Source organism: Hippopotamus amphibius, chromosome 1 (genome assembly GCF_030028045.1).
Source record: "Hippopotamus amphibius kiboko isolate mHipAmp2 chromosome 1, mHipAmp2.hap2, whole genome shotgun sequence".
NCBI classification, from domain to species: Eukaryota; Metazoa; Chordata; class Mammalia; order Artiodactyla; family Hippopotamidae; genus Hippopotamus; species Hippopotamus amphibius.
The window spans coordinates 118,561,666-118,584,626 of record NC_080186.1 but is presented as its reverse complement, the minus strand read 5'-3'; the positions used below and the strand labels follow the sequence as shown (position 1 = coordinate 118,584,626).

The window sequence follows — 22,961 nt, the reverse complement described above, 5'->3', positions numbered from 1 at the left end:
AGTGGGGTGGCAGACAGGCTCTTCTCAGCCCTGCGCCAGGCCAGGCCCCAGCTATGAAAGTCTGTTTATTTTTCAACCGTTTGAGCTGAGACCCTGGAGTAGAGCCAGGGGGGGCGGAGAGGTTTTTTGAAACCACGGAAACTTAGTTCCACCCTAAAAAGGAAAGCCATAGGGGCACCGGTGAGGGGCAGACCTGGAGAGGGGCTATAGATAGGGGTTCTCGGAAGGTAGATACGTGGGTCCTTTTTCCGTTATTGGGAGGAGTTAGGGAGCCAGATACCTGGGTCCTCATGCTTTTTCTTTTTCCTTTTTCCTATTTTCTTTTTTTTTTTTTTTTTTTAGTTGCAAGGACCGGGAATCCAGAAGCTTGGCTTTTTCTACCCTGGGGCTGGCCTTGGTTTGGGGGGTGGGTTGGGAATCTGACTGGAGGTGGGGAGGTGGGGGCTGAGTAGATAGATCTGAGAGGGCAGGGAGGCCACTGGGGAGGGTGGTTGTCAGTTTGGGCTGGTCGGAAGGGGAGGGCCACCTCCGGAAGGCTGTGGTTACAGAAGGGGGGAGTTGATTCTTAGCCAACAAACCCTGGATCCCCTCTTCCCCCCTCCCCAAGCACACCAGCTGTCTCCTTTCTTTTTATACTGCGGTGGGAAGTAGCGGGGGGCTGCTGGAAATGAGATAATTTGAGGAAGATGGTCTCCCCAGCTACCTATTTGGGGGGATGGTTCAGAGCTAAGTCCTGACACCCCCCCCACCCCCCCACCCCTGCCCCCGCCATTCCGCATTGCTTGCCTTCCTCTCCGGGACCTCCTTGAAGAAGGAGGAATTTATGTCGAACCTGCCCCTTTCTCCTTCCCACCCTGTGCAGCTCCCCCTCCTCATGCCTCCTTTCTCTTTTCACGGCATTTCTGTTCTCGCAGGCTGTCTTCAGTCCTCCACCCCCTCATTCGCTCTGCTCTACTTCCTACCTCCATAGGTCCCAAACCCCAGAGGTCCCCTTTCTCTCTTTCATCCCCTGTTCCTCCCTCCCTCCTCCCCCAAACCCTCACTGTCTCCTCTCTCGAACAAAGGGTCCCTTCCTGTCTAGGAGGGAGCAGGGGCCAAAGGACCAGGGTTGGCCCTGGAGGCTGGGGGCTCTCCCTGGAATCTCAAGCACCCCAGCTCTGGGGTGGGGTGGGGAGAGAGGAGAGAGACCATTTCTTTGTTCTGACAGTTGGAGAGGTGGCTGGCTTTGTGTGCGGGACGAGGAGTGAAGCCGGAGAAGAGGGCTGAGGGAGCTGAGAGTGCTGGCGGCTTGGGAGGAACGTTGAGGAATTGGGGGTCTCCCGGGAGGCTGAGGCTTTGGGGGGAAGAGGAAAAGATGCTAGGGGTCTTGGAGGTTAGGGAAGGAGCTGAGGGGGAGGGGAGAAGCAAGGATGGGGGAAGGGAGCCAAAAGCTTAAGGAAGTCTCTGAGTGACTGTAGGGGGTTGGATGGCGCCTAGAGAAGGACCTGCCAGGGCTGCCCACGGGATTTAAAGAGGGGTCCAATCTCAGTCCCTCTGGCTTCCCTGGAACCCTGACCTGGGAGTCAGGGAGGGGACAGATCTGCAGGAGTGGATCCCGTGCGTGCACATGACCTGTGTGTTGGGGGGGGTGTGTGTCTGTGTCGGTCTGCCTGTCCCCAGATGCTCTGGGTCACTGTTTTGAATGACAGTCACCAAAGTAGGGGGCTCACTGCACTCTGGACGTGAGGAAGTAGTTCCATTCTTAGTTTCAGTCTCAGCATTGAAGAATCATCTAGGAGCTTGAGGGAGCAGATTGGTCATGGTTCCTGGAGCCGGTTCCTGGATTGGTCAGAGAAATGGCTGAGAGGAGCTGGCTGGACCCTTCTGGGTTTGTTTATGTCTCCTTGGGGGAGGTGGGGGGGCTGCAGGCAGCAGCTGCCCCCCTCCCAGCTCAGCCGGCCTGCCCTGTGCCAGGAGGGCAGGGAGTCCTGGCACAGCTATTGTTCGCCTGCACAAATGCCCGTCTGTTTGCATCCCTCCCCACTCCGTCTCTGCTTGTCTTTCTCTCCTGACCCGACAGGTGTGGCCGAGTGGGGGGCAGGCTGGGGTCCAGGATGCCTGGGTCTCAGTGTCTCTAGCCCGACGTTATTCCGTATGGTCCTTAGCCCCCCTCTTCTGCTTCACCAGGGCACCCACCCCCATTGTCCGGTGTCTCATCTTCATTCATCAGGCAAGCGTTTATTAAGTGCCTTTGTGTGTTCAGCGATGTCTTTCTGTGTTATGTTTCTGGCTTTGGCGTTAGCGTTTCCGTTTGGCTGCCTTCTCCTCAGCCTCCTGCCTTTATCGTGTCCCTGGAAGCTCATAAAGGAAGCAGAGCCTGGCTGAGACCATCCCAAGTCCTCTTTTCAGTCCCATGGCCAGGAACCCTCTCCTCATTTCCCAGCCCTAGAGCCCATCCCTCATGACTCAGTGCCCCTTGCAGCCTGTGACTCTGAACCCCTGCTATTCAGGGTCTAAGCCACTTGAAATCCAGTGGAACCCTCCAGGGGCCTTCTGGTCACCAAATGGAGGGCCTGGACAGAGGCTGCAGTACCCTGGGGAAGGGGTTGCTGCACTTGCAGCTGGAGTAGAGGTCATTCTGAGTACCACATGACTTCTCCAGAGGTCTCGGTTTGGACATACCCAGTGGAGGAACAAGGACAGCTGAGAGCTTAGACTTTGCTTGGAGAGGCTCACATTCTTCTGATTCTGCTCCGCCATCCTCTGCTGCCCGCTGGGGAACAGGAAACCAAAGTCCAGGCTTTGGCATTCCTTGGCCTTCACGTATGTCACTGTTTTCTTCATCTCTTGGCCTCATGTCTTGAGAGACAAAGTACCGAGAAAGGGGAGACTGCCTCCGTCTTTGAGCCGTTGAGCCACCAGCGTCAATGCCCTCTGCTGTTCTCCTAGTCTTTCTTTCCCCAAAATGACCCAGATCTGGGATGACAGTGGAAGGAAAGTTTGGGTTGGTGTTCTTCTGACCTTCAGAGGATGCCATCTGGGCCTAAGTTCAAAGGAATTAGGAGAGAAGGTCTGGGAGGAGGGAGAAAAGAATTCTCAGGTGGTCCAGTGGTTAGGATTCTGAGCTTTCACTGCAGGGGCACAGATTCAATCCCTGGTCTGGGAACTAAGATCCCATAAGCGTGCGGCGCGGCCAGAAAGAAGATAGAGGAGGAGACTGAAAGCTCTGAAGCTCTGATAAGGAATGAGGGGATCCCTAGAGCAGAGGCAGGGGTGCTGCTGGGACCCCTTGTCTTGGTGTCTATATATCCATCCATCCTTCTTTTCTTGCTTTCTTTCCAAACATATGTTGGGTGCCTGTTATATACCAGCCATTGTGCCAGGTGGTTCTCGTGCTTTATTCACTTCACCCTTGATGCATCAGTGGTGGAGACGAAGGCTGTGTAGCAAGAAAGACTTTCTATGAAGGTTTGTGAGACAGCAAGACTCTGGACACTGGACAGTAGAGGACTGAGCCCGGCAGGAAGGAGGGCCTCTGAGTGTTGGGGTGGGTGTTGTGGACTGTGGAGTAATGGGCCTTTTTCTTGGTGGACAGATGGGGCCACGAAGGTGAAGGGCTGTCCCACTGGCAGGAGGGTGGGTAACTGGGACGATCTTAAGAACACCTGGAAAGAGTAAGACAGAGAACCAAACAAGCCCATTCACTCCATCTCTGGAGCAGGCCCCCCTGGTGAGCAGGCCCTGTGTCCTCCTAGCCTCACCAGCCTGGGCCCTGGGGCGGGTGCAGGCTGCCTCCAGGACAATAGTGCCAGGCAGTGCCAGGGCCGCTGGCTGCCGGGCAGTGTCCGTGTTGGGATGTGCTGCCGCTGTGGCTGCTGCCCGCCGCTGGCCCACCTAGAGAGGGGGTCACTTGGAGAGAGGGTGAGTTGGGAGGTGGGGGAGGCTGGGCCCAGAGGAGCTGGCTTGTCTGCAGGACGTGGATGCCAGAGAGGGGAAGGGCCACAAGGGTCCCTGTTCTCTAGCTGCCCCCAGCCCTCTCCGTCCCTTTTCCAGCCTCTTTCCCAGGTGAGTGCTCCTGGAGGCCTGAGGGTAGAGGGCAGAGGTCAGGGGACGGGAGGGGGGGTTATAGCAGCACTAGGGCAGATCTGCAGGACTGTCCGTTTTAGAGTTGACCCTAATTCAGACATGTTGGTCTTTTTTTTTTTTTTTAATGTGTCGATTTACGATTTTATATTAGTTTTAGTATTTTTACAGATTATATATATTCCATTAAAGTTATTGCAAGATAAGGGCTATAACGGTGCTGTACAATACATCCTTTCTGCTTTTTTTTTTTTTTCTTTGGCCACTCTGTGTGGCTCGCAGGATCTTAGTTCCCTGACCAGGGATTGAACCCGCACCCTCAGCAATGAAAGTGTGGAGTCCTAACCACGGGACCACCAGGGAATTCCCTGATCATCTATTTTATCCGTAGTAGTTTGTATCTCTTAATCTCATTCCCCTAATTTGTCCCTTCCCGTGTTGCTCTTTTTAATATGATTTTCATGGTTTTTTGTTTGCTTACTTTTAATTCAAATATAGTAAGTCCTCAAACTTTTATTTGTGTCATAGAGAAGGTTGGGAGGGCAGGAGAGGAGAAGAGAAGGAGAGTAAGGGCAGTGAGAAGAGCTATTTGGACTTGGACTTTGAGGTCCTATAAGGCTGTTATTCAGAGGAGGATTTGATCTCTTAAAGAGCTATAATTTGGAGCAGGGCAGATGGAGGTTAGACCAAAGGGAGAATTTCCTAGTGGTCCAGATAGGTAGGTACAAGAATAGGAAAAGGGAGGCTGGAGTTAAAGGTTGGTGAGCTTCCTTGACAAGGCCTAGGAGGAGGAGGGGAGGGAGAGGCCAAGGGCAGCAGAGGAGAAGCAAGGGTGAGGAAGGGGTGGCCGAGGTGGGAGGCCATGGGGGAGAGGAGGGAAGCCAGGGCATGGGAAGGAGACCATGATATAGGAAGGGGAGGAGGATGGAAGGGGAGGAGAAAAGAAAAATGGGTGATTGGGTGGGGAATGACCTTAAGACCTCTGGGCCGTGTTCATCAGCAGAGAGACCTGGAGCTTCTGGGGGTGTGCAGGAGAGAGGACGCTCTTGGGCCACCAGGGAGCTCTGAGCCCCTAGGGCACCACAGTCCAGTGGCCTCTGGCTCCTGTGCTGTTGACTCAGCCCGTCCGCACTTCCCTTTTCTACCCTCCCACCAGGCCAGTGCGTCTCTTCCCCTCCCCCACCCCTTAACTGCTAGTGTGGCTGCAGCTGAGTTAGGACTAGGCCCCCGAAGTCCAGGCTAAGGACTCTCCTCTGCAGTTTTTTTTTTTCATCTTTTAATATTTATTTCTTTATTTGGTTGCGCCCAGTCTTAGATGTGGCAGGTGGGCTCCTTAGTTGTGGCATGCATGTGGGATCTAGTTCCCTGACCAGGGGCTGAACCCAGGCCCCCTGCATCGGGAGCATGGAGTCTTAACGACTGCACAGCAGGGAAGTCCCTCTCCTCTGAGTTTTGACTTGCTGTCCTGGGGCCCCAGACAGTGTCCTCTGAGTTGGGGCTTGTTACCCTCGGCCTCAGCCGTCAGGATCTTGCTCTTCCGTTTCTGAGAGGCAGGGAATCCTTGGAGAGAGTGGTCTTGTGAGCTCCTCTTCCTGCGCTCGGTCCTCTAAGAGTGGAGGGAAGATTCAGGGATCTGAGGTGACCCCTGAGGAGGGTCCTGGAATAGGTGGAAAGCATGGTGTCCCATCTTCTCATCTCCTCAGGTTTGGGGAAAGCTCGGGGGCTTGAAGAAGGACAGAAAAGAGGTCAGGGAGAATGACTTGACCTTCAGAAGTCAGGGGGAAGCAAGAGAAGAGAAAGCTGATGGGAAATGGCAGCCTCTGAAGTTCTGCAGAAGGGCTCAGAATGTGCCCCATCTCAATGGAGACCAGAGCGGGAGGAACTGACATTGCAGCTGGAGGATGGAGGGTAGATACCAGAAAGGACTTCCTAGACTAATTGGGTAAGGAAGAATAAGAGAGATATCCTAGGTTTTGGAGGGTAGCATGAGAGGGATAAAAGTTAGACTGAGAAGAGACTTCCGACCAGGAATGAGACCTTGATGGCGGAGTTTCCTTTCTTAAAGATCCTAGAGAGGGCAAGTGACCCGAGGCTGAAGCCACGCTGCTCCTGCATCGAGGTTAGCAGGGGACTTGCTACCTCCCGCAGAGAGGCCCTGTGTACCTTGGCTGAGCAGATGTGGAAGAGTTAGAGGTTTGGGATCCTGACCTCTGGTAGGGGGTGGCAGTGGTGGCATTCTGCCCCCTTCAGCCAATCTAATAAGGGGATCTCCTGCCCCCCACTGTGACTGCCACTGCCACGGAGACGGCGCCAACGCCGGTTGTCATGGTTATAAGAGGAGCTAACTCCCATAGATTTGAAAGCGCTGGTGAGCTGGCATCTTCTGCTTCGCCTGCTCTCCCCTCCTCTCTGCGCATCTTCCCCCGGCACAGAGGAGAGAGTACAGCAGCTCGGGGGCGAGCAGAGCTAGGGCTGGGAGGTGGAGTAAGGACGCGGAGGTCTAGAGCCGTGGAGATGAGTGGCAACAGGAGGCAGCCCAGCCGCAGGGGCCAGGTAGGTCAGGGGCCTGCTCGGCCCTCAGGGCTGGCCGGGGCAGTCCTGGACAGCTGCCTCTGACACGCTGAGGCAGGCTCTGCTTCAGGAAGTGGTGTGTTTCTGGCAACCCCCGGGCAGTCGTTGCTCTCTCGCCTGTGCCCTCGGCCGGTCTCTGTGGACTCCTCAGGCACCCTGGCATCCTCCAGCTTCACTTCCTGTCTCTCTTGCCCCTTCCACAGACCCGGGAAAAGGAGAGGATGAAGGAAGCCAAGGACGCCCGCTATACCAATGGGCACCTCTTCACTACCATCTCCGTTTCGGGCATGACCATGTGCTATGCCTGTAACAAGAGCATCACAGCCAAGGAAGCCCTCATCTGCCCAAGTAAGTTGTTTGGACCCTGACTGTCCCTCTGAGTCTGTGCCCACGGACCCTAATCTTTCTATCTGTCCTTTTTACCTTGGATCTGTAAGGATCACTGTCCTCCCTGAGCCCCAGCACGGCCCAAATGCCAGGGCCAGATGCTTGATCCCTTTCTCCCTTTCCTGACATCTAGGGGTAGTGGCAGTCAGAATATGGCATAAGCAGGACTAGCTGAGGGTATGGGGGAGGGGAGGCTGGGGTGGCTCCCCTTGCAGCTGTCGTCCGCTGGGTATCCCCCAGCTCCCCGAGAGCAGCTGCCGAGGGTCAGGAGAACTGATTGGAGAAGGAGCAGGAATGTTGTGTGTACGAGGGGTGGGGGGGTGTATAGGGGAGCTGGGTGGGAAGCTGCCGGCCTTGCAGCTGTTCTGCCGATCTTGCTGGGCAGAACTGGGTGTTCGGGACTTCAGGTCCCCCTGCCCCCTCCCTTTCTGTTAACTGGGTGGAGCCTGAAATCTCTCAATCTCTGTGGCTTGAAGCAGAGGATTAGGGATTAGGGCCCCCCCAGTCTCAAATTTCTAGTGTGACTGATACACAGTGAGAGAGAGAGAATACGGCAGCCGTGTGTATGTTGGGGGAACAGGGCTTAGAACTTCCGACCTTCACCCACATCTGAGGGTGGCCCTGAATTTAGTGCGTACAAGCAAAGACTTCTTCCTTCCCCGAGATGCCTATACAGAGGGCTCCTGCCCTGTCCACCCACCCATCCCTACCCCCAGGTTTATGGCAAAGAGCTGTTTCCGATTAGAGCAGGACCCGAGGTGGTGTGGCCTGCCGCGGAACAGAGGGGCAAAAGCTTCAGCTTCTAAATCTCTGTGGAACCTGGCAAGGAACCCCGGAAAGAACCACCGAGGCCTCCCTACTTCCTCGCTGTTCACCTTAGAGTTATGAGGATGAGGAGGGAACCCCAATCTAGATCCCTCTAGAGACCTGACAGAATTCCCAATCCGGAAGCTCGTTGCCAGGGGAACCGGGGAGGCGGGCAGCAAGCGCTATTTTGAGAGCAGGTGGAAAGCGGAGGTTCGATCCAGAGACACTGGGTGGCTGGGGGTAGGAGAAGGGAGCTCCTGGGGGGTGGGAGCAGCCCCAGCCCTGACTTCTGCCTGCCCCTCTGCCCCACCCTGCTCGCCTTGTATTTGTGGAAGTAAGCCTGGGGCTGGGTATTGTCTGAAGGAGTTAGCAGAGTTTCCGGTGTTGTTGGATGGGGGAGGGGAAGCTGGAGACGGCCAAGGGCCGAGGGCATGTTGGGGAAAGGGACAGCCGGTAGTCCTAGTGCCTGGGCTTGGCTACTCCTCCTTTCCTCTCCTCGGTGGGTGATGAGGGAGAAGCAGATGGAGTGTGGGAGCTGTGGGTTTGCCTTACTTGGGGAACAAGACTCCCCGGGCCCGGAAGGGAGGCTGGAGTCATAGCAAGCATAGCTGAGCAGTGCAGAAGGCTGGCAGGCGTGGCGGGCAGGGGCAGGGCCTGGCCTGTCCCCACTCTACCGCGAGATCCGGCAGCCTGCACACTGCTTAGGCCTAGCCAGAGTTCACGGGCACACGTGTGGCTCAACGGGACGCGCACAGACACTCCTGAGTTAAACCCCAGCTCTACCACTAACTGTGTGACCTCTGGCGGATGATTTCACCTCTCCAGGAGACAGGTTCCTCATCTGTAAAATAAGGGTCGTTGAATCTACCTCAGGGGGTGATTAGGATCAAGTGAATGTGGAACATGTACTCGTTGCTCAGGGGATGCTCATTTCCCCCTCTCTGCCCCCAGCCCCCACCCCAGCTGCTCCTGTACCACCTTCTGTTCCGTGGGCGTCCTCTCTGCCATCTGTCGCTCTCAACCACCTTTGTGCTTCTTGAGCTCATCTCTGGCAGCCAGTAACCCCTTCTTCCCTCTAGTCCACCTCGCAGGGCATCTCTGAGTCAGGACTGCCCACCCCTACTGGTGGCTTAATTGTGGTCCACACCTGTACCCCCTCACTTCATCTCCTGCTTGAAGGAAGGGGGAGGCGGGAGGAGAGGGACTGGGGTGCGGTGATGGCTGATGGCCGAGGAGTCTGGGAAGGGGGAGAGTCTCAGACCGTGTGGCCAGGGGGAGATGGGTGTCTGCATGTGGGTGTGTCCCCTCCTGTACCACCCGGCCCTCCCGTCACCCTCTCTACCCCACCCTCCCAGCCTGCAATGTGACTATCCACAACCGCTGTAAAGACACCCTCGCCAACTGTACCAAGGTCAAGCAGAAGGTGAGATGGCAGGGAGGGCAGAGGGCTGGGGGAGAGGGTAGTGAGTGTGCGGTGCCCTCGTGCCTTTTTCGTTCATCCCTCACCCTGTGTTCCTCAACCCCTCTCCTCACCAGGGGGCAGCCCAGACCCTCTACCCCAGGCCTCAGGCCCCGCGAAGGGGCCCAGCCTGTTGCTGTAGATGCATCCCCTCAGCGCTGGGCTCAGCCACCCTACCGCCCTCAGCCATACGTGCAGGCTTTCTCCCGAGGGGACTAGCCACCCCGCTCCTGCCCTGGGCCTGTGGGGGTGGCCACTGGGTGACAGCTGTCCTTGGTGTCTCTCTCTCGCTCTCTGTCTCACAGCAACAGAAGGCCGCCCTGCTGAAGAACAACACTGCCTTGCAGTCTGTTTCACTTCGCAGTAAGAGTGAGTAGTGAGGGTGCAGGAACCCCAATAGGACCGTGGACCCCAGGCCTCTCAGCCCATGGGCTCTGCTGCCCCCTTGAGGTCATTCCCCTGCACAGCGCTTCCCTCCCTTCCATTGGAAGCTGATGGTGGGGCCGTAAGGGAGGGAGGTCCTGACTCTTAGGCATAGGGCAGGACAAGAGAATTCAAATGGGGACGAAGGCTTCAGATGGCTGGTCATCTGAACCTGGTCACACCTTATATTATTATTATTAGTTGTGTGCACTGCACTTGAGAATGTTGGCAGAAGTTGTCAAGGGCCAATTCAGACAGATGTGGTGTAACAGAAAGAGCCTGGTGCTTAGTCAAGAAGACCAGAGTCTGAGTCTCTGCGCAGCCACTAGCTGAGTCACTCCAGACAAGTCTCTTAACCATCCTGAGCTACAGTTTGCTCAGAAGCTTGTGGTGGGGAAGAGATAAGACAAGAAACGCTCTTTATAAACATGAGAAGTATTGCACAGACATGTGGGTAGCTTTACTGTTATCCTCTTTCTTTTGACTAGAACTAGGCTGAGGGTGGGGTGGGAGAGGAGGCCTCACTTCCAGCCCAGGGGCCGGGGAGGCTTGAATCCTGGGGAGGCACCAGGTTTGACGCTCGGTATCCCCCGACAGCCACCACCCGGGAGCGGCCCAGCTCTGCCATCTACCCCTCCGACAGCTTCCGGCAGTCCCTGCTTGGCTCCCGCCGCGGCCGCTCCTCCCTGTCTTTAGCCAAAAGTGTTTCTACCACCAACATCGCTGGGTGAGCCTCTGCTTGGGGAGGGGAGAGCCAGGCAGGCAGAGTGTGGCAGTGGAGACGGGGGGCTGAGGGGTCCTTCCCATCCCTGAGTTCAGAATTATAGACAGACAAGTAAGGAGAACGTGGGGGGGACTGCCTCTGGGATCCCGCCGTGGTCCCCTACCCGGGAAGCGATCTCTTGCCCGCGTCGAATCACGCAACCAGGCTCCACTCCCCTCAGACACTTCAACGATGAGCCTCCCCTGGGGCTGCGCCGGATCCTCTCACAGTCCACAGACTCCCTCAACATGCGGAACCGCACCCTGTCCGTGGAGTCCCTCATCGACGAAGGTGACTGTGCCCAGACCTGGGGGGGACGCAGGCCGGAGGGGCAGGTGGAGCAGGCCTGGGAAACGCAGGGCGGGAAGGGATCTAGAGAAGGGCCCAGGACCCAGGGAAGAGAATCGGGGTCCGAGTTGTTTCCCCCATTCGTGTCCAGGTGCAGAGGTGATCTACAATGAGCTGATGAGTGACTTTGAGATGGATGAGAAGGACTTTACAGCTGATTCCTGGAGCCTTGCTGTGGATAGCAGCTTCTTGCAGCAGCATAAAAAGGACGTGATGAAGCAGCAGGATGTCATCTACGGTGAGCCACGGAGACCACCCCAGACTTCTCTTTTGTCACCGGCCCTGTTTCTCTGTGTCCTTCCTCTCCTAGCCCCTACCTCTCATCCCATTGGCTTTCAAGACACCCTGCCTGGCATCCCACAGGTTGCCACTAGGCCCCCACCTTTTGGGCTGTGGACCTGCAAGGCCCTCCTTTGTCCCGTCCCTCCAGTCAGTTCTTCGTCTTTCCTTTCTGCCTGTCCCAGGCCCGGCACAGTGCTGGGGACTGTGGGAAACCTAGACACACAGGGGACACATGGTTCTCGGCCCTTAAAACAGCTCACAGCTTGAGATGGCGAGGCATAAAGATAAAAAAACGTGATTAGAAAATGATCTAAGCTCATAATAGTGCAAAATGCTAACCTGGAAGGGATCTTGAAAACCTCAGATGAGCCCTGAGGTCCCCAGCCCAGGCCCCACCAATGGCGGCCAAGCCACGGTAGAGGCCAGGTGTCCCGTCGTCCCCGCAGAGCTGATCCAGACAGAGCTGCACCACGTGCGGACGCTGAAGATCATGATTCGTCTCTTCCGCACGGGGATGCTGGAGGAGCTGCAGCTGGAGCCAGCAGTGGTCCAGGGCGTGTTCCCCTGCCTGGACGAGCTCAGTGACATCCATACACGCTTCCTCAGCCAGCTGTTAGAACGCCGGCGCCAGGCCCTGTGCCCTGGCAGTACCCGGAACTTCGTCATCCACCGCTTGGGTGACCTGCTCATCAGCCAGGTGAGAAAAGGCAGGACCCATGGGCGGCATTCGTGGGAGGAGGTGTGACTAGACTGGGCATCTCTCATCTCCAGACTCTAGGGGGTGGAGCCAGGGCTGGAGAGGCAGGAAGCCCTCCTGTTTGGTGGGAGGCCAGAGAGTGTTGGGGATGAGATGTGGCTTTGGGAGAAATGCTGAGCCAGCCTTGCTCCCCCAACTCCTAGTTCTCAGGTCCCAGCGCAGAGCAGATGCGGAAGACCTACTCGGAGTTCTGTAGCCGCCACACCAAGGCCTTAAAGCTCTATAAGGAGCTGTATGCCCGAGACAAACGCTTCCAGCAGTTCATCCGGGTGAGCAAACCTCTCCAGGACCCACACTCAGCCTCCTCTAGTGGCCCAACCCTTGTGGACACATCCGCTCGTGGATCCCCTCAGCAGCCTCTCATAGCGGTAGAGCAAGTGCTTTCGCTACTTGGGTCCTCAAAATAAACCTGTGACCTTGTCGTCCCCGTTTTCCAGTCTCAGTCACCCACGCCGGCCGGCATAAGGTCAACGGCCAAGTTAGGGCCGGCACCAGGACTTAGGCTCCGAGTCCACTGTTCTTTCTGTTGCCCTCGCCTCGGGCCCCACTCTGGCCCTGAGCCCTGCCTCTGCCCTTGTAGAAAGTGACCCGCTCGGCGGTGCTGAAGCGGCATGGGGTACAGGAATGCATCCTGCTGGTGACTCAGCGCATCACCAAGTACCCCGTGCTCATCAACCGGCTCCTGCAGCATTCCCACGGTGAGGGGGAGGGCCTGGGGGAGGGGCGGGAGAGGGCTACCTGGGGTGAGAAACGGCTCAGGACGACCAAGGGAAGGGATGGGGTCAGATGTGGAGCCCTGCGCAGCCTCTGAAGGTGGGAACGAGATCAGTGGAGTTGGGGCTGGCGGGAAGCTGGCTAAGCCGCCCCTCCCTCACGCCGACGCCCGGTGTCAGGGATCGAGGAGGAGCGTCAGGACCTGACGATGGCACTGGGGCTGGTGAAGGAGCTGCTGTCCAACGTAGACCAGGATGTGCACGAGCTGGAGAAAGGGGCCCGCCTGCAGGAGATCTACAACCGTATGGACCCTCGGGCCCAGACCCCGGTGCCTGGCAAGGGCCCCTTCGGCCGAGAGGAGCTTCTGCGGCGCAAGCTCATCCACGACGGTTGCTTACTGTGGAAGACGGCGGCGGGGCGCTTCAAAGGTCAGTGGTCAGCTTGACAGGGCAGGCAAGAGTCCGCTGTCAGATATAAAGAAGGAGAAGCATCCAAGCCCTTAGGACCTCTTTTAATGCAGCCCAATACCCAGGGTGAGACCCAGTGAGAGGAAAATATGTGGTCTCTGTTGCAACAAAAGTCTGAATTCTGGATTTAATTTCACAGATGATACAAGGACTTCCTTGTCAGTATTTATTCATTTTTTTGGTCCTTGCGTGCCCAGAAAGCTCCCGGTTTTGATGAGGAAAACAGAGAAATTCCAGGATCAGAGGACAAGATCAGGGTAGTTGCTTCTATGAGCTGGAATCCCAGCCACCAGGGCTAGGGAATGGGCATGAGCTTTGGGACCACAGCTGGGGAAGGCCCATGGGAGAGGGTGGAGCCCAGGGAAGGGCGGGCAGAGTGGAGAAGAGAAAAGGCGGGGGGGTATGTTAGGAGGGTGTTGGGGGCGGGGCACACTCTCCTGGGCTCTCTTCCCAGACTGCACTGGCCAAGACTTTCCTACCTAAATCAAGACAAGAGGAATGAGAGGCAGAAGTAAACAGTGCTACCTGAGGCCAGAGCCTGGCTGCACCTCTGTCCAGTGTCATGAAATCCCCACTCCATAGGCTCGAGTACTGCAGCCTTCACCAGACACTTTCCTTCATCCCTTTCTCTCCTTCCCATCCCTCCTACGCAACAGCTAAGAATATAAACCATGGGGGGGTTAAAAATAGCAAGGCTGGAGAGCTTTATTTCTGAAGCATTTCGCAAAAGCCCTCCACTTCTGTGTGCCCACACGTTAGAAAGATCTCCAAGGGCAGTAGGTGAGTGCGTGTGTTTTCTTGACTGTGACATCTGACTTTCATGGGCTTGACCTTTATTTCCCTCTAAGTCTTAAAGCACAGGACCTCTTAGGATCTGAGAGCCTGGAAGGTGGGGCAGAGAAGGAAAATGAAAGCAGGGCCTGCTGGGGTTGAAGGAGATGGGGATTGTTCAGTGGCGGGAGAGATGGATAAGGAACCCAACTGTTCTCCTCCCCACGGAGCACAAAATGAGAAGTGGGAGTACGCTGGGGTGGGGGAGCTTAGACCAAATATCCAAAAAAGTCTTTTGTTAGTTAGTTGTTCAACATGAAACAGAAAGGCTCTGGGAATCCTCTTACCCTCACAAAAATTCTGGAGCCTTTCACAGAGAAAAATACCCATGTGTGATATATTAATAAATAAAATTGCTTGTATACCTTCAGAGGATTTGCAGAGCCCCTGAAGCCCAACAGTAGACATCCTAGGGGCCTGTAGGCCCCAGGTTAAGAAACCTGCATTCATTGGATAAAGAGGGTTTTCTTCAAAGGCATTGGGTGATCACTTATGGGCACCTCTAGCCCAAGACACTGTTTATCTGATGGCATGTGCGTTTCTGCCCCATTTCTAAGCTGTGAGAATGGGGGAGGTGGGAGGTCTGCAGAGGTGGAAGAAGCAACCAGGGGGAGAGAGGTCAGGCAGAGGGGAATCAGGAGCTCTAACCTGATGGTGTAGATCTGGTCCTTGAGAATGCGAAACAGCTGCTCAGACTCTCTCATGCTGACTGTCCTCCTTTCTCCTCCTACCAGATGTACTCATGCTGCTGATGACAGATGTGCTGGTGTTTCTCCAGGAGAAGGACCAGAAGTACATATTTCCTGTCCTGGTGAGACCTTCTACCTTCTCCTTTCTCTGTACAGACAAGTGTTTCAGGCTCTTCTTGCTTTCCTATCCCAGCCTGGAAAAACCCTGGAGTCCTCCAGAGTCAAACAGCTGTTATTGTAACCACTACTGTAATACAATGAGGAGAAATAAGAATAGCCAACACGTATTGTTAGTGTATGCAGGCACTTGTACACCTGTGAGGAAGGCCCATGTAGATGAGGAAAGCAAAGCTTAAAGTTAATTAAATTGTCAAGGGTCACAAACGTTTCTAAATCCTGTCTGGCTGGCACCAGAGCCTGGACTCTTAACTTGTATTCTCGGCTGACTGTTCAATCCTTTGGGTGTTCCAGAAGGACTGAAGACTCAAATACCCAGGGGTCAGGATTCCCAGCTTTTTTTTTTTTTTTAATTTTTATTTTTTGACTGCGTCAGGTCTTAGTTGTGGCACAAGGGATCTTTCATTGCGGCGCGTGGGCTTTGTTGCGGTGTCCAGGCTTCTCCCTAGTTGTGGTGCACAGGCTCCAGAGCACGTGGGCTCATTAGTTGCGGCGTGTGGGCTCTCTAGTGGTGGCACGCGCGTGGGCTCAATAGTTGCCCCACGGCATGTGGGATCTTCATCCCCCGACCAGGGATTGAACCAGCATCCTCTGCATTGTAAGACAGATGCTTAACCACTGGACCACCAGGGAAGTCCCAAGATTCCCCAGCTTTTTTTTTTTTGATTCCCCAGCTTTAATCCTTCCTTTCCCCGGCCTGGCAGGACAAGCCCTCGGTGGTATCACTGCAGAATCTAATCGTGCGGGACATCGCCAATCAGGAGAAAGGGATGTTTTTGATCAGCGCGGCCCCTCCAGAGATGTATGAGGTCCACACAGCGTCCCGGGATGACCGGAGCACGTGGATCCGAGTCATTCAGCAGAGCGTGCGAGTGTGAGTGTGTGTGTGGCCACACAGTACCTGCAGTTTTGGGCCCCAGACCACAGCACTCCCAGGGGATGGGACCCAGGGTTCAGAGGTGGAGGCAGAGGCCAGGGGAGAGACAAGACGGTCCAAGGCAGCAAAGGTCATCTGTGTTCTCCTATCCTGTAAAGTCCCATTTTATACGATGACAACCCAACCACCTTCCAAATGCAGCATGAGCTGACAAGCCAAAGGAACACTTAAGCTGTCACATGTTGGCATACCTGCCAGCCAACAGTACAATTTCACCTCCATTAACATCTTAGTCTGCAGGCAGTGGGCCATTCTTTGGCTTGTATTGTCTTTTACTTTTATTTTCTAAAAATGAATGAAAAAGAGGATAATGAAAGCTTTGATACTAGTGATAAGAGGATCAAGACTCAGGCAAACTCCATACGGTAGAGACAAGAAGGGAATCATTTCCCGTGCTAAAGCAGCACATCTTTGGCTTCTGTTGGATACACATTCGATTTGAGGCAGTCAACTGTGTGTCGGTTGTGATGAAAAGAAGTAAAGTGCATGTAAAATGTTAAAAATGGGTTCTCAAAGATTATGCCTGAAGAATAAACTCAACTAGGATGTTTGTGATTTTTGTTTTTTAGCTTTCAGGGAATGGATTCTTCTCTCCTTTATAATATGTAAACCTATTTTTTTTTTTACTTCAATTTAGACTTTTGAACAGATTTTTCAGAAATCTGTGCAAAAGTATGAAATTACCTATTGTAGGAAAACAAGGCAAAGTGCCTGTTCCATTGACAGTGGATCTATAGTGGCCTCTTTATTAATAATATTAATATTTGTAGTTGTGAAAATAATAGTATTCATTATAATTGATTTATTGAGCTTCTGCCATGCTCAAAGCACTGGCACATTATTTCATTTAATCCTCACAAAGAACCTGGAGGAAAATATCCCCATTTCTCACATGAGGAAATAGAGAGGTTACCACCCGATCAATTGTGGAGCCAGGATTTGAGCCCAGTGTGCTTGATACCAAAAAACCGTAGTCGTCCCTCTGCACTGCACTGCTTTCCAGGTGACCTCTGGAGAGGAACAGACCAGTATATGCAGGTGATCAGTGCTAGGAAAAGAAGAGGGGTCAAGAGTGGATGAAGCCAGGGCGTGGAGCTGAGGAGTCTTACCAGGGAAGCTTAGAGCACGTTCGGGAAGGAGGGAAGGCGGATTCCTGGTGTGTAACCTAGCTTCCTTCCCCAAACCCCACCCACCGGTTATCCCTCTAGATGCCCGTCCAGGGAGGACTTCCCCCTGATTGAGACAGAGGACGAGGCTTACCTGCGGCGTATCAAGAGTAAGTCCACCTGCAGAGCTTGTTTAAATAATTTGATATATGCACACAATGGAATACCGTCTTAAAAGTGGGGTTGATGTAGATCCATAACCAAAATATATTTTTAAATGAAAAGAACCAGGTTGAAAACACTGTAAAGTATATGCTACAACTGGTGTGAAAATAATGGGAATAGATATATGTCATATGTATTTTGTGTATGTGTGTGCAGTATCTCTAGGAAGATAAGATGTTATTACTGTGACTTCCTCTGGGAAGGGGAAGTAGGAATAACAGGGGTAAGATAGTAACTTACTTTTTTACTACAGGGCCTTGTATTAATTGGGGTATGATCTAACTGCTATAAAAAAAGATCAACAAAAATCAGTCAGTTACGAGGTAGAAGATTGTTTCCCTCCACATAACAGTCCGGAAGTGGGAAGTGCAGGGAAGTGCAGCTCTGCCGTCTTCCACATGAAGATTCCCCATCTCTGTGTCCTGTATGTCTGTGTCCCCATCACTACTCCAGCTCCTGCTATCACATCAGCATCCCAGCTAGCAAGGGGGGGTTAAGAACAAAGAGAGTTTATACTCGTTGCAGATCTAGAAGACACTTATATCCGTTGGCCAGAATTTAGTCGTGTGGCAATGCCTAGCTGCAAGCCAGTCTGGGAAATGCAGTGTAACTGGGCAGCCGTGTGTCCAGATGAAACTTGCACACCTTCTCTAATTAAAGGAAGGTGGGGAAAATGAAAATTGGTGGACAGCCCGCAGTCCCTGCCACACATTGTTTTACTTTGTTTTTAAAACAAAAGTGCATGTTACCTTCCCCCACAGAAAAGTTATTTTCTTTTCCATAAATGCCAAAAAAACAAAATTAAGTCTTGCCGCTCTGCGCAGGCCTGGCTCCTAACCCCTGGGGCTGCCCCTCCACTACTGGTTCTTCTGGGAGCTCACCTGTTTCTCATCCACAGTGGAGCTGCAGCAGAAAGACCGCGCACTGGTAGAGCTGCTGCAGGAGAAGGTTGGGCTGTTTGCTGAGATGACCCACTTCCAGGTGGAAGAGGATGGCAGCAGCGGGATGCCGCTACCCACCCTGCCCAGAGGCCTTTTCCGATCCGAGTCCCTCGAGTCCCCTCGTGGCGAGCGGCTGCTGCAGGATGCCATCCGTGAGGGTGAGGGAGCTCCTAGGGAAGAGTGCAGACTTATCCACTCACAGTCACAGGATATAGACCCATGGCTAGACCTGGATACACACAGACAAGGGAGATGTCAGCCCCATAGTCCATAACTCCCCTGAGTGCCTGTTGTGTGCCGGGTGCTGGGAATGCCAGGGGAAGGTGGTCCTTGCTGCTGTTCAGCACCTCTCCTCTTGCACGTCCTTGTGCTGCCTCTTGGGCACCTTTAATGACCTTTGCCTTGTATGTGGTGGTGGCATTGGGACCACACTCCCTGTGCAGGGGGCATTCCCCCAGGTGACTGCATGTTCCGTGTACTGAGTGAATGGCATCCCCTCCCGTACCCCGCAGGATTCTCTGTTGCTCCTGTCCTCACCTCTTCTTTCCCTGCAGTGGAGGGCCTGAAAGACCTGCTGGTGGGGCCTGGAGTGGAGCTGCTCTTGACACCCCGGGAACCAGCCCTGCCCATGGACTCGGACAGTGGCGGTAACACGAGTCCTGGAGTCACTGCCAGTGAGTGCCAGGGCAGGGGACCAAGGTAGCGGGTGGAGGGGTCAAAGAGAATGGGGTGGTACCAGGGACCAGTGGTATTGGGGCGCTGGGGAAGTGAGTTCAGCTCATCCTTTTCCCCTCCTCAACAGATGGGGAGGCCAGAACCTTCAATGGCTCCATCGAACTCTGCAGAGCCGACTCAGACTCCAGCCAGAAGGTGGGTTTCGGGAGGTGTCAGGACTTGGCTAGAGGATGGGAAGTGGACAGCTGGCCTGTAGATCCTTGATCCGGAGCTATCCGGGTCAGGCACCAGGGATTTGTGTGTCTGCTGATTCCCCATCCTTGCCCGTTTCTGCAGGATCGAAATGGAAATCAGCTGAGATCTCCCCAGGAGGTGAGATGGGAATGTGATGAGATAGGAGACTAAAGGAGGGGTACTCTCATCTGAGAAACTGGAGCCCAGTTTCGTGTTGGGGGGGGCACTGTACACCTCAAAGTACCTGCAGTCTTCTTGTCCCCACACCCACACTTATGCAACTTCTGGGGCAGTTCTCCTATCCTGAAGCTTGGACTCTGTTCCCACCCTCTCCTCTGTCCTCAGGAAGCATTGCAGCGATTGGTCAATCTCTATGGACTTCTTCATGGCCTACAGGTCAGTGGGGCAAGGGCTAGAATGGGAAGGGGAGGAGCCAGACCCGAGCTGCCCATTTAGATGGGACAGAATCATCCTGACAGGCCTTTCTAAGCCTTCCCCTGATTCGAGCTCTCCAGGAATCATGACCTGGGCCCTGGGCAGTGAGGGCGAGGGGTGGAAGAAATGGGATCCTGATACACCCCTCCGTCTCCATTCCACCCCCAGGCGGCGGTGGCTCAGCAGGACACGTTGATGGAAGCCCGGTTCCCTGAGGGCCCGGAGCGGCGGGAGAAGCTGACCCGAGCCAACTCCCGGGATGGGGAGGCTGGCAGAGCCGGGGCTGTCCCTGTGGCTCCTGAAAAGCAGGCTACGGAACTGGCATTGCTGCAACGGCAACACGCGCTGCTGCAGGAGGAGCTGCGGCGCTGCCGACGGCTTGGCGAAGAGCGGGCGACGGAGGCTGGCAGCCTGGAAGCCCGGCTCCGGGAGAGCGAGCAGGCCCGTGCCCTGCTGGAGCGGGAGGCCGAAGAGGCTCGCAGGCAGCTGGCCGCCTTGGGCCACACAGAACCGCTCCCGGCGGAGGCCCCCTGGGCCCGGCGGCCTCTGGATCCACGGCGGCGGAGCCTTCCTGCAGGCGATGCCCTGTACTTGAGTTTCACCCCCCCACAGGTAAGGAAGCATGAAGTCGTGAATTGACTTGGGGTGGACATCAGGGTGCATGAGAGAACCTGAAAGGAATTGGAGATTTGAGGCCAAATGACATCAGGCATCAGTTCCGAAGGATATTAGGATTGGGAGGACTGAACGGTGGCGACAGCTGCAGAAAGAGATCAGTCAGTGGTAGATGTGCTGAGAGTTGAGTCTTCACACCACTCATTCCCTGGCCCCCTGCTTTTGTGGCCTGCCGTCCACAGCCCAGCCGAGGCCACGACCGCCTGGATTTGCCTGTGACTATTCGCTCCGTCCACCGACCCTTTGAGGATCGAGAGAGGCAGGAGGTGGGCAGCCCCGATGAGCGACTGCAAGATAGCAGTGACCCCGATACCGGCAGCGAGGAGGAAGGTAGCAGCCGTCTGTCTCCGCCCCACAGTCCACGAGGTGAGATCCTGGTGGAGACACAGAACAGAAGTGGGATGCGACCTGGGTACAGACCTTGGGCTGTGGTTTCCCAATGCAGCCTGTGTCTCATAAAGCACAGGAACATCTAGGATGGTTCCTAACCAACCACTGAGGTCTAGAGTAACTCTTGGGAGGGGCATAGGGCACTTCCTGTTTTGCCTCCTGGTAGACAGGAAGTGGAACTCCAGGAAACAACGTAGGGGCCTCTGTTCCAGTAAGTCCATAATTCCCAACCTTTTCAAGCAGAAATAGATTTTCAAAGTAAAATTTCAAAGACCTCCAGGTTTTTATAGTTGGTTCAGGAAATACAAAATAACCCAAAGCTACTGTGACTTCGTATGAGACTAATCTTAAGATATTTTGTATTTTATTCATCAAATTGGGTCTCCATATACTTAACAAAGTACCTAGGTGTAGATCCATTACTTTGTTGACAGAGGTTTTCCCCTGACAGAGGTTTTCCCCTCACCCAAGGATTACAGACCTCTGCCATCCCTCACAGCTCTCCGAGCTCCTCAGCCACAGGGAGGCATCCGTGTAGGGGTTCAGTGGGTCACGGGAGCCTCTGTTTACTCACTAACTTTGCCCCGTCCTCCTTCAGACTTCACCCGAATGCAGGACATCCCGGAAGAGACTGAGAGCCGCGACGGGGAGCCTATAGCTTCGGAGAGCTAAGGGGGCCCCTCCCCCCAACCCTGTGTCCCCCCCGAAGGACATCATGAGGGAGGCAAACCTTGGGGACTCCAATCTGCCGATGACGAGGGAGCGTGTGACAGAACTGCTGATTGCCCTTGCCAGCTCTTGGGATCCTTGGATACCGGGGGCCGTTTAGGAAGCTGGGGGCAATTAGGCCACGATGCCCCCTGGCGGCATCCAGAACCTACACTGCAGATGCCAATTTTTCATGCCTTCTTCCCTCTACTTTAGGAAAATTTATTTATTTATTGTTTATTCGTTGTGGAGGGAGAGGGGAGGTTTAGAGGACCAGGGACATGGGAACCAAGCCATAGGGATCGGGGGGCCTTGTCCTTTAACACTACTGGGGTTTGCTCAGGCTTAACCAGGCAGCTGCTGGGTTCTAGCTCTCACACCCCTCGCGAGCAACACCTGTCTTGGAGGCAAGGCTGCAGCCACAAGACCCTCCTGCCCCTTCAGGAAGGGCTGTGGTCAGGGCCATGTCCCTCCCCTGTCCCCTCAACCTCTTCCTGCTGTTCTCCCTTCTCTCTGTCTTCTATGGAAACCCCAGGGAGATAACCTGGCTTCCTAGAGCTGATGGAGTAGAGGTTGAGGTGGCCATAATGGTTTGTTGGAGGGTGAGGGGGAAAAATTCACAGGGACCAGAATGTTTTGCTGTTGTTTTTTTCTTTTTTGTACCAAAGCCAACTGCACGTGTTTTATATTTTTAAGAGAAGATTGTAGGCGATTAGAAACGGCAGCCTTCTATCTCTACATCTCTGAAGAACTTGAGGGATGGGGGGAAACAATGACTTCTCCCCTCATCTGTAGTAACGGGACCCATTCTGACCTCTTCCCCAGCCATTTGGAAAAACAATTCTAGGGTGAGTTGGGAAATCTCTACGAGCCCTGACCTCATCCCCCACCTCAGCAACCACGACCTGAAACCTCAACGTGAATTTGGGGGAGTTTTCAATGGACCGCCACCCCCCGGCCCCCCCAGTGCCCGCCAGCCCCGGCCAGTTTTCTGCCAATTTGATTGTAAAAAAAAAAGAAAAAAGAAAAACAAAGAAAGGGAAAAAAGAGATAAAGCAGGGAAAATTAAAGTCCTGGAACCCCAGGAAGTGCTGTCTGTTAATGTCTCCCAGTCCTCAGGGTGCTGGTGAGGGGGAGAGCCAGGCAGTGACCCGTGTTCGTCCAAAAGGAGCCTCTTCCTCTCCCAGGAAGGGCGAAGACGGGGCGCTAACGAAGGAAGCCGCTGCCACCTTTATTTTGTCGTCATCTTTGACACTCACAGCTATGAGGATGATAATGGAGGGGCACTTAGGTTCCAGGGGCTGTTGGGAGCTTCCAATATTAAAAAACTTGTTTTCATCTCATTTGCATGCCGTGCTCAGAAATTGCATCAGCCTCCCAGCCGCTTCCCTCCCTTTCTGCGCAGTTCCTGTTAGCCTCTCCCCAGTGCCATTCGTTTTCAGATTCGGCCCTCACTCTGCCCGCCTGCTTCACAGAGTCAGAGCCCTGGGGTAACCTCTTTAAGACGGTTCCCCTCATGGGACCTGCTCACTTGCCCTTTGCCATTTTGAGAGGCAGTGAGAGATTAGGTAGCTTTCAGTTCTTGTTTTTGGTTAATTTTTTGCTTCCTGTTTCTGGTTAATACCCTGCTCTGGGGCTGTGGGGGGAGGGGGGGAGAGTCGAGAGCTGTATAAACACTGGCATAGTGCACAGACCGCCATTGGAGCCCATGGGGTAAGATGGGAAGGATGGGGCTCGTGACCTCAGCTGGAAAGAGGAATCGAAATCACCCAGGGTGCGGGGCAGGCCTGGGGGAGCAGCCCGCACCCTCCACTCCTGTAATTCTCATCCACCAGCATCTGGCCTTGACAAAGTACTTTCTCATCCATTACGCAATCTGTGAGGTACGAATTGTTCTC

The 22,961-nt window shown here is 54.4% G+C and overlaps 1 protein-coding gene across 10 annotated transcripts in view; it reads left to right on the top strand.

Moving 5' to 3' along the window:
* The window catches only part of ARHGEF2 (Rho/Rac guanine nucleotide exchange factor 2), a 50,590-nt gene extending 28,443 nt beyond the window's left edge, over positions 1-22,147 (top strand). For 9 of the 10 annotated variants that reach the window (XM_057726231.1, XM_057726221.1, XM_057726240.1 and 6 more), the window contains 21 exons: positions 6,837-6,981; positions 9,183-9,250; positions 9,592-9,655; positions 10,307-10,436; positions 10,654-10,763; positions 10,912-11,058; positions 11,549-11,799; positions 12,003-12,128; positions 12,440-12,557; positions 12,753-13,001; positions 14,606-14,682; positions 15,442-15,611; positions 16,883-16,950; positions 17,904-18,104; positions 18,501-18,620; positions 18,749-18,816; positions 18,958-18,993; positions 19,201-19,251; positions 19,459-19,902; positions 20,148-20,331; positions 20,954-22,147. In XM_057726231.1, coding sequence (XP_057582214.1) covers positions 6,837-6,981; positions 9,183-9,250; positions 9,592-9,655; positions 10,307-10,436; positions 10,654-10,763; positions 10,912-11,058; positions 11,549-11,799; positions 12,003-12,128; positions 12,440-12,557; positions 12,753-13,001; positions 14,606-14,682; positions 15,442-15,611; positions 16,883-16,950; positions 17,904-18,104; positions 18,501-18,620; positions 18,749-18,816; positions 18,958-18,993; positions 19,201-19,251; positions 19,459-19,902; positions 20,148-20,331; positions 20,954-21,027 — 2,901 coding nt within the window. In that variant the 3' untranslated portion in view covers positions 21,028-22,147. Of the gene's footprint in view, positions 1-5,771; positions 6,005-6,836; positions 6,982-9,182; positions 9,251-9,591; positions 9,656-10,306; positions 10,437-10,653; positions 10,764-10,911; positions 11,059-11,548; positions 11,800-12,002; positions 12,129-12,439; positions 12,558-12,752; positions 13,002-14,605; positions 14,683-15,441; positions 15,612-16,882; positions 16,951-17,903; positions 18,105-18,500; positions 18,621-18,748; positions 18,817-18,957; positions 18,994-19,200; positions 19,252-19,458; positions 19,903-20,147; positions 20,332-20,953 lie in introns of those variants that run through there. The other variant, XM_057726284.1, reaches the window with a different exon arrangement.
* Positions 22,148-22,961: the final 814 nt, after the last annotated feature.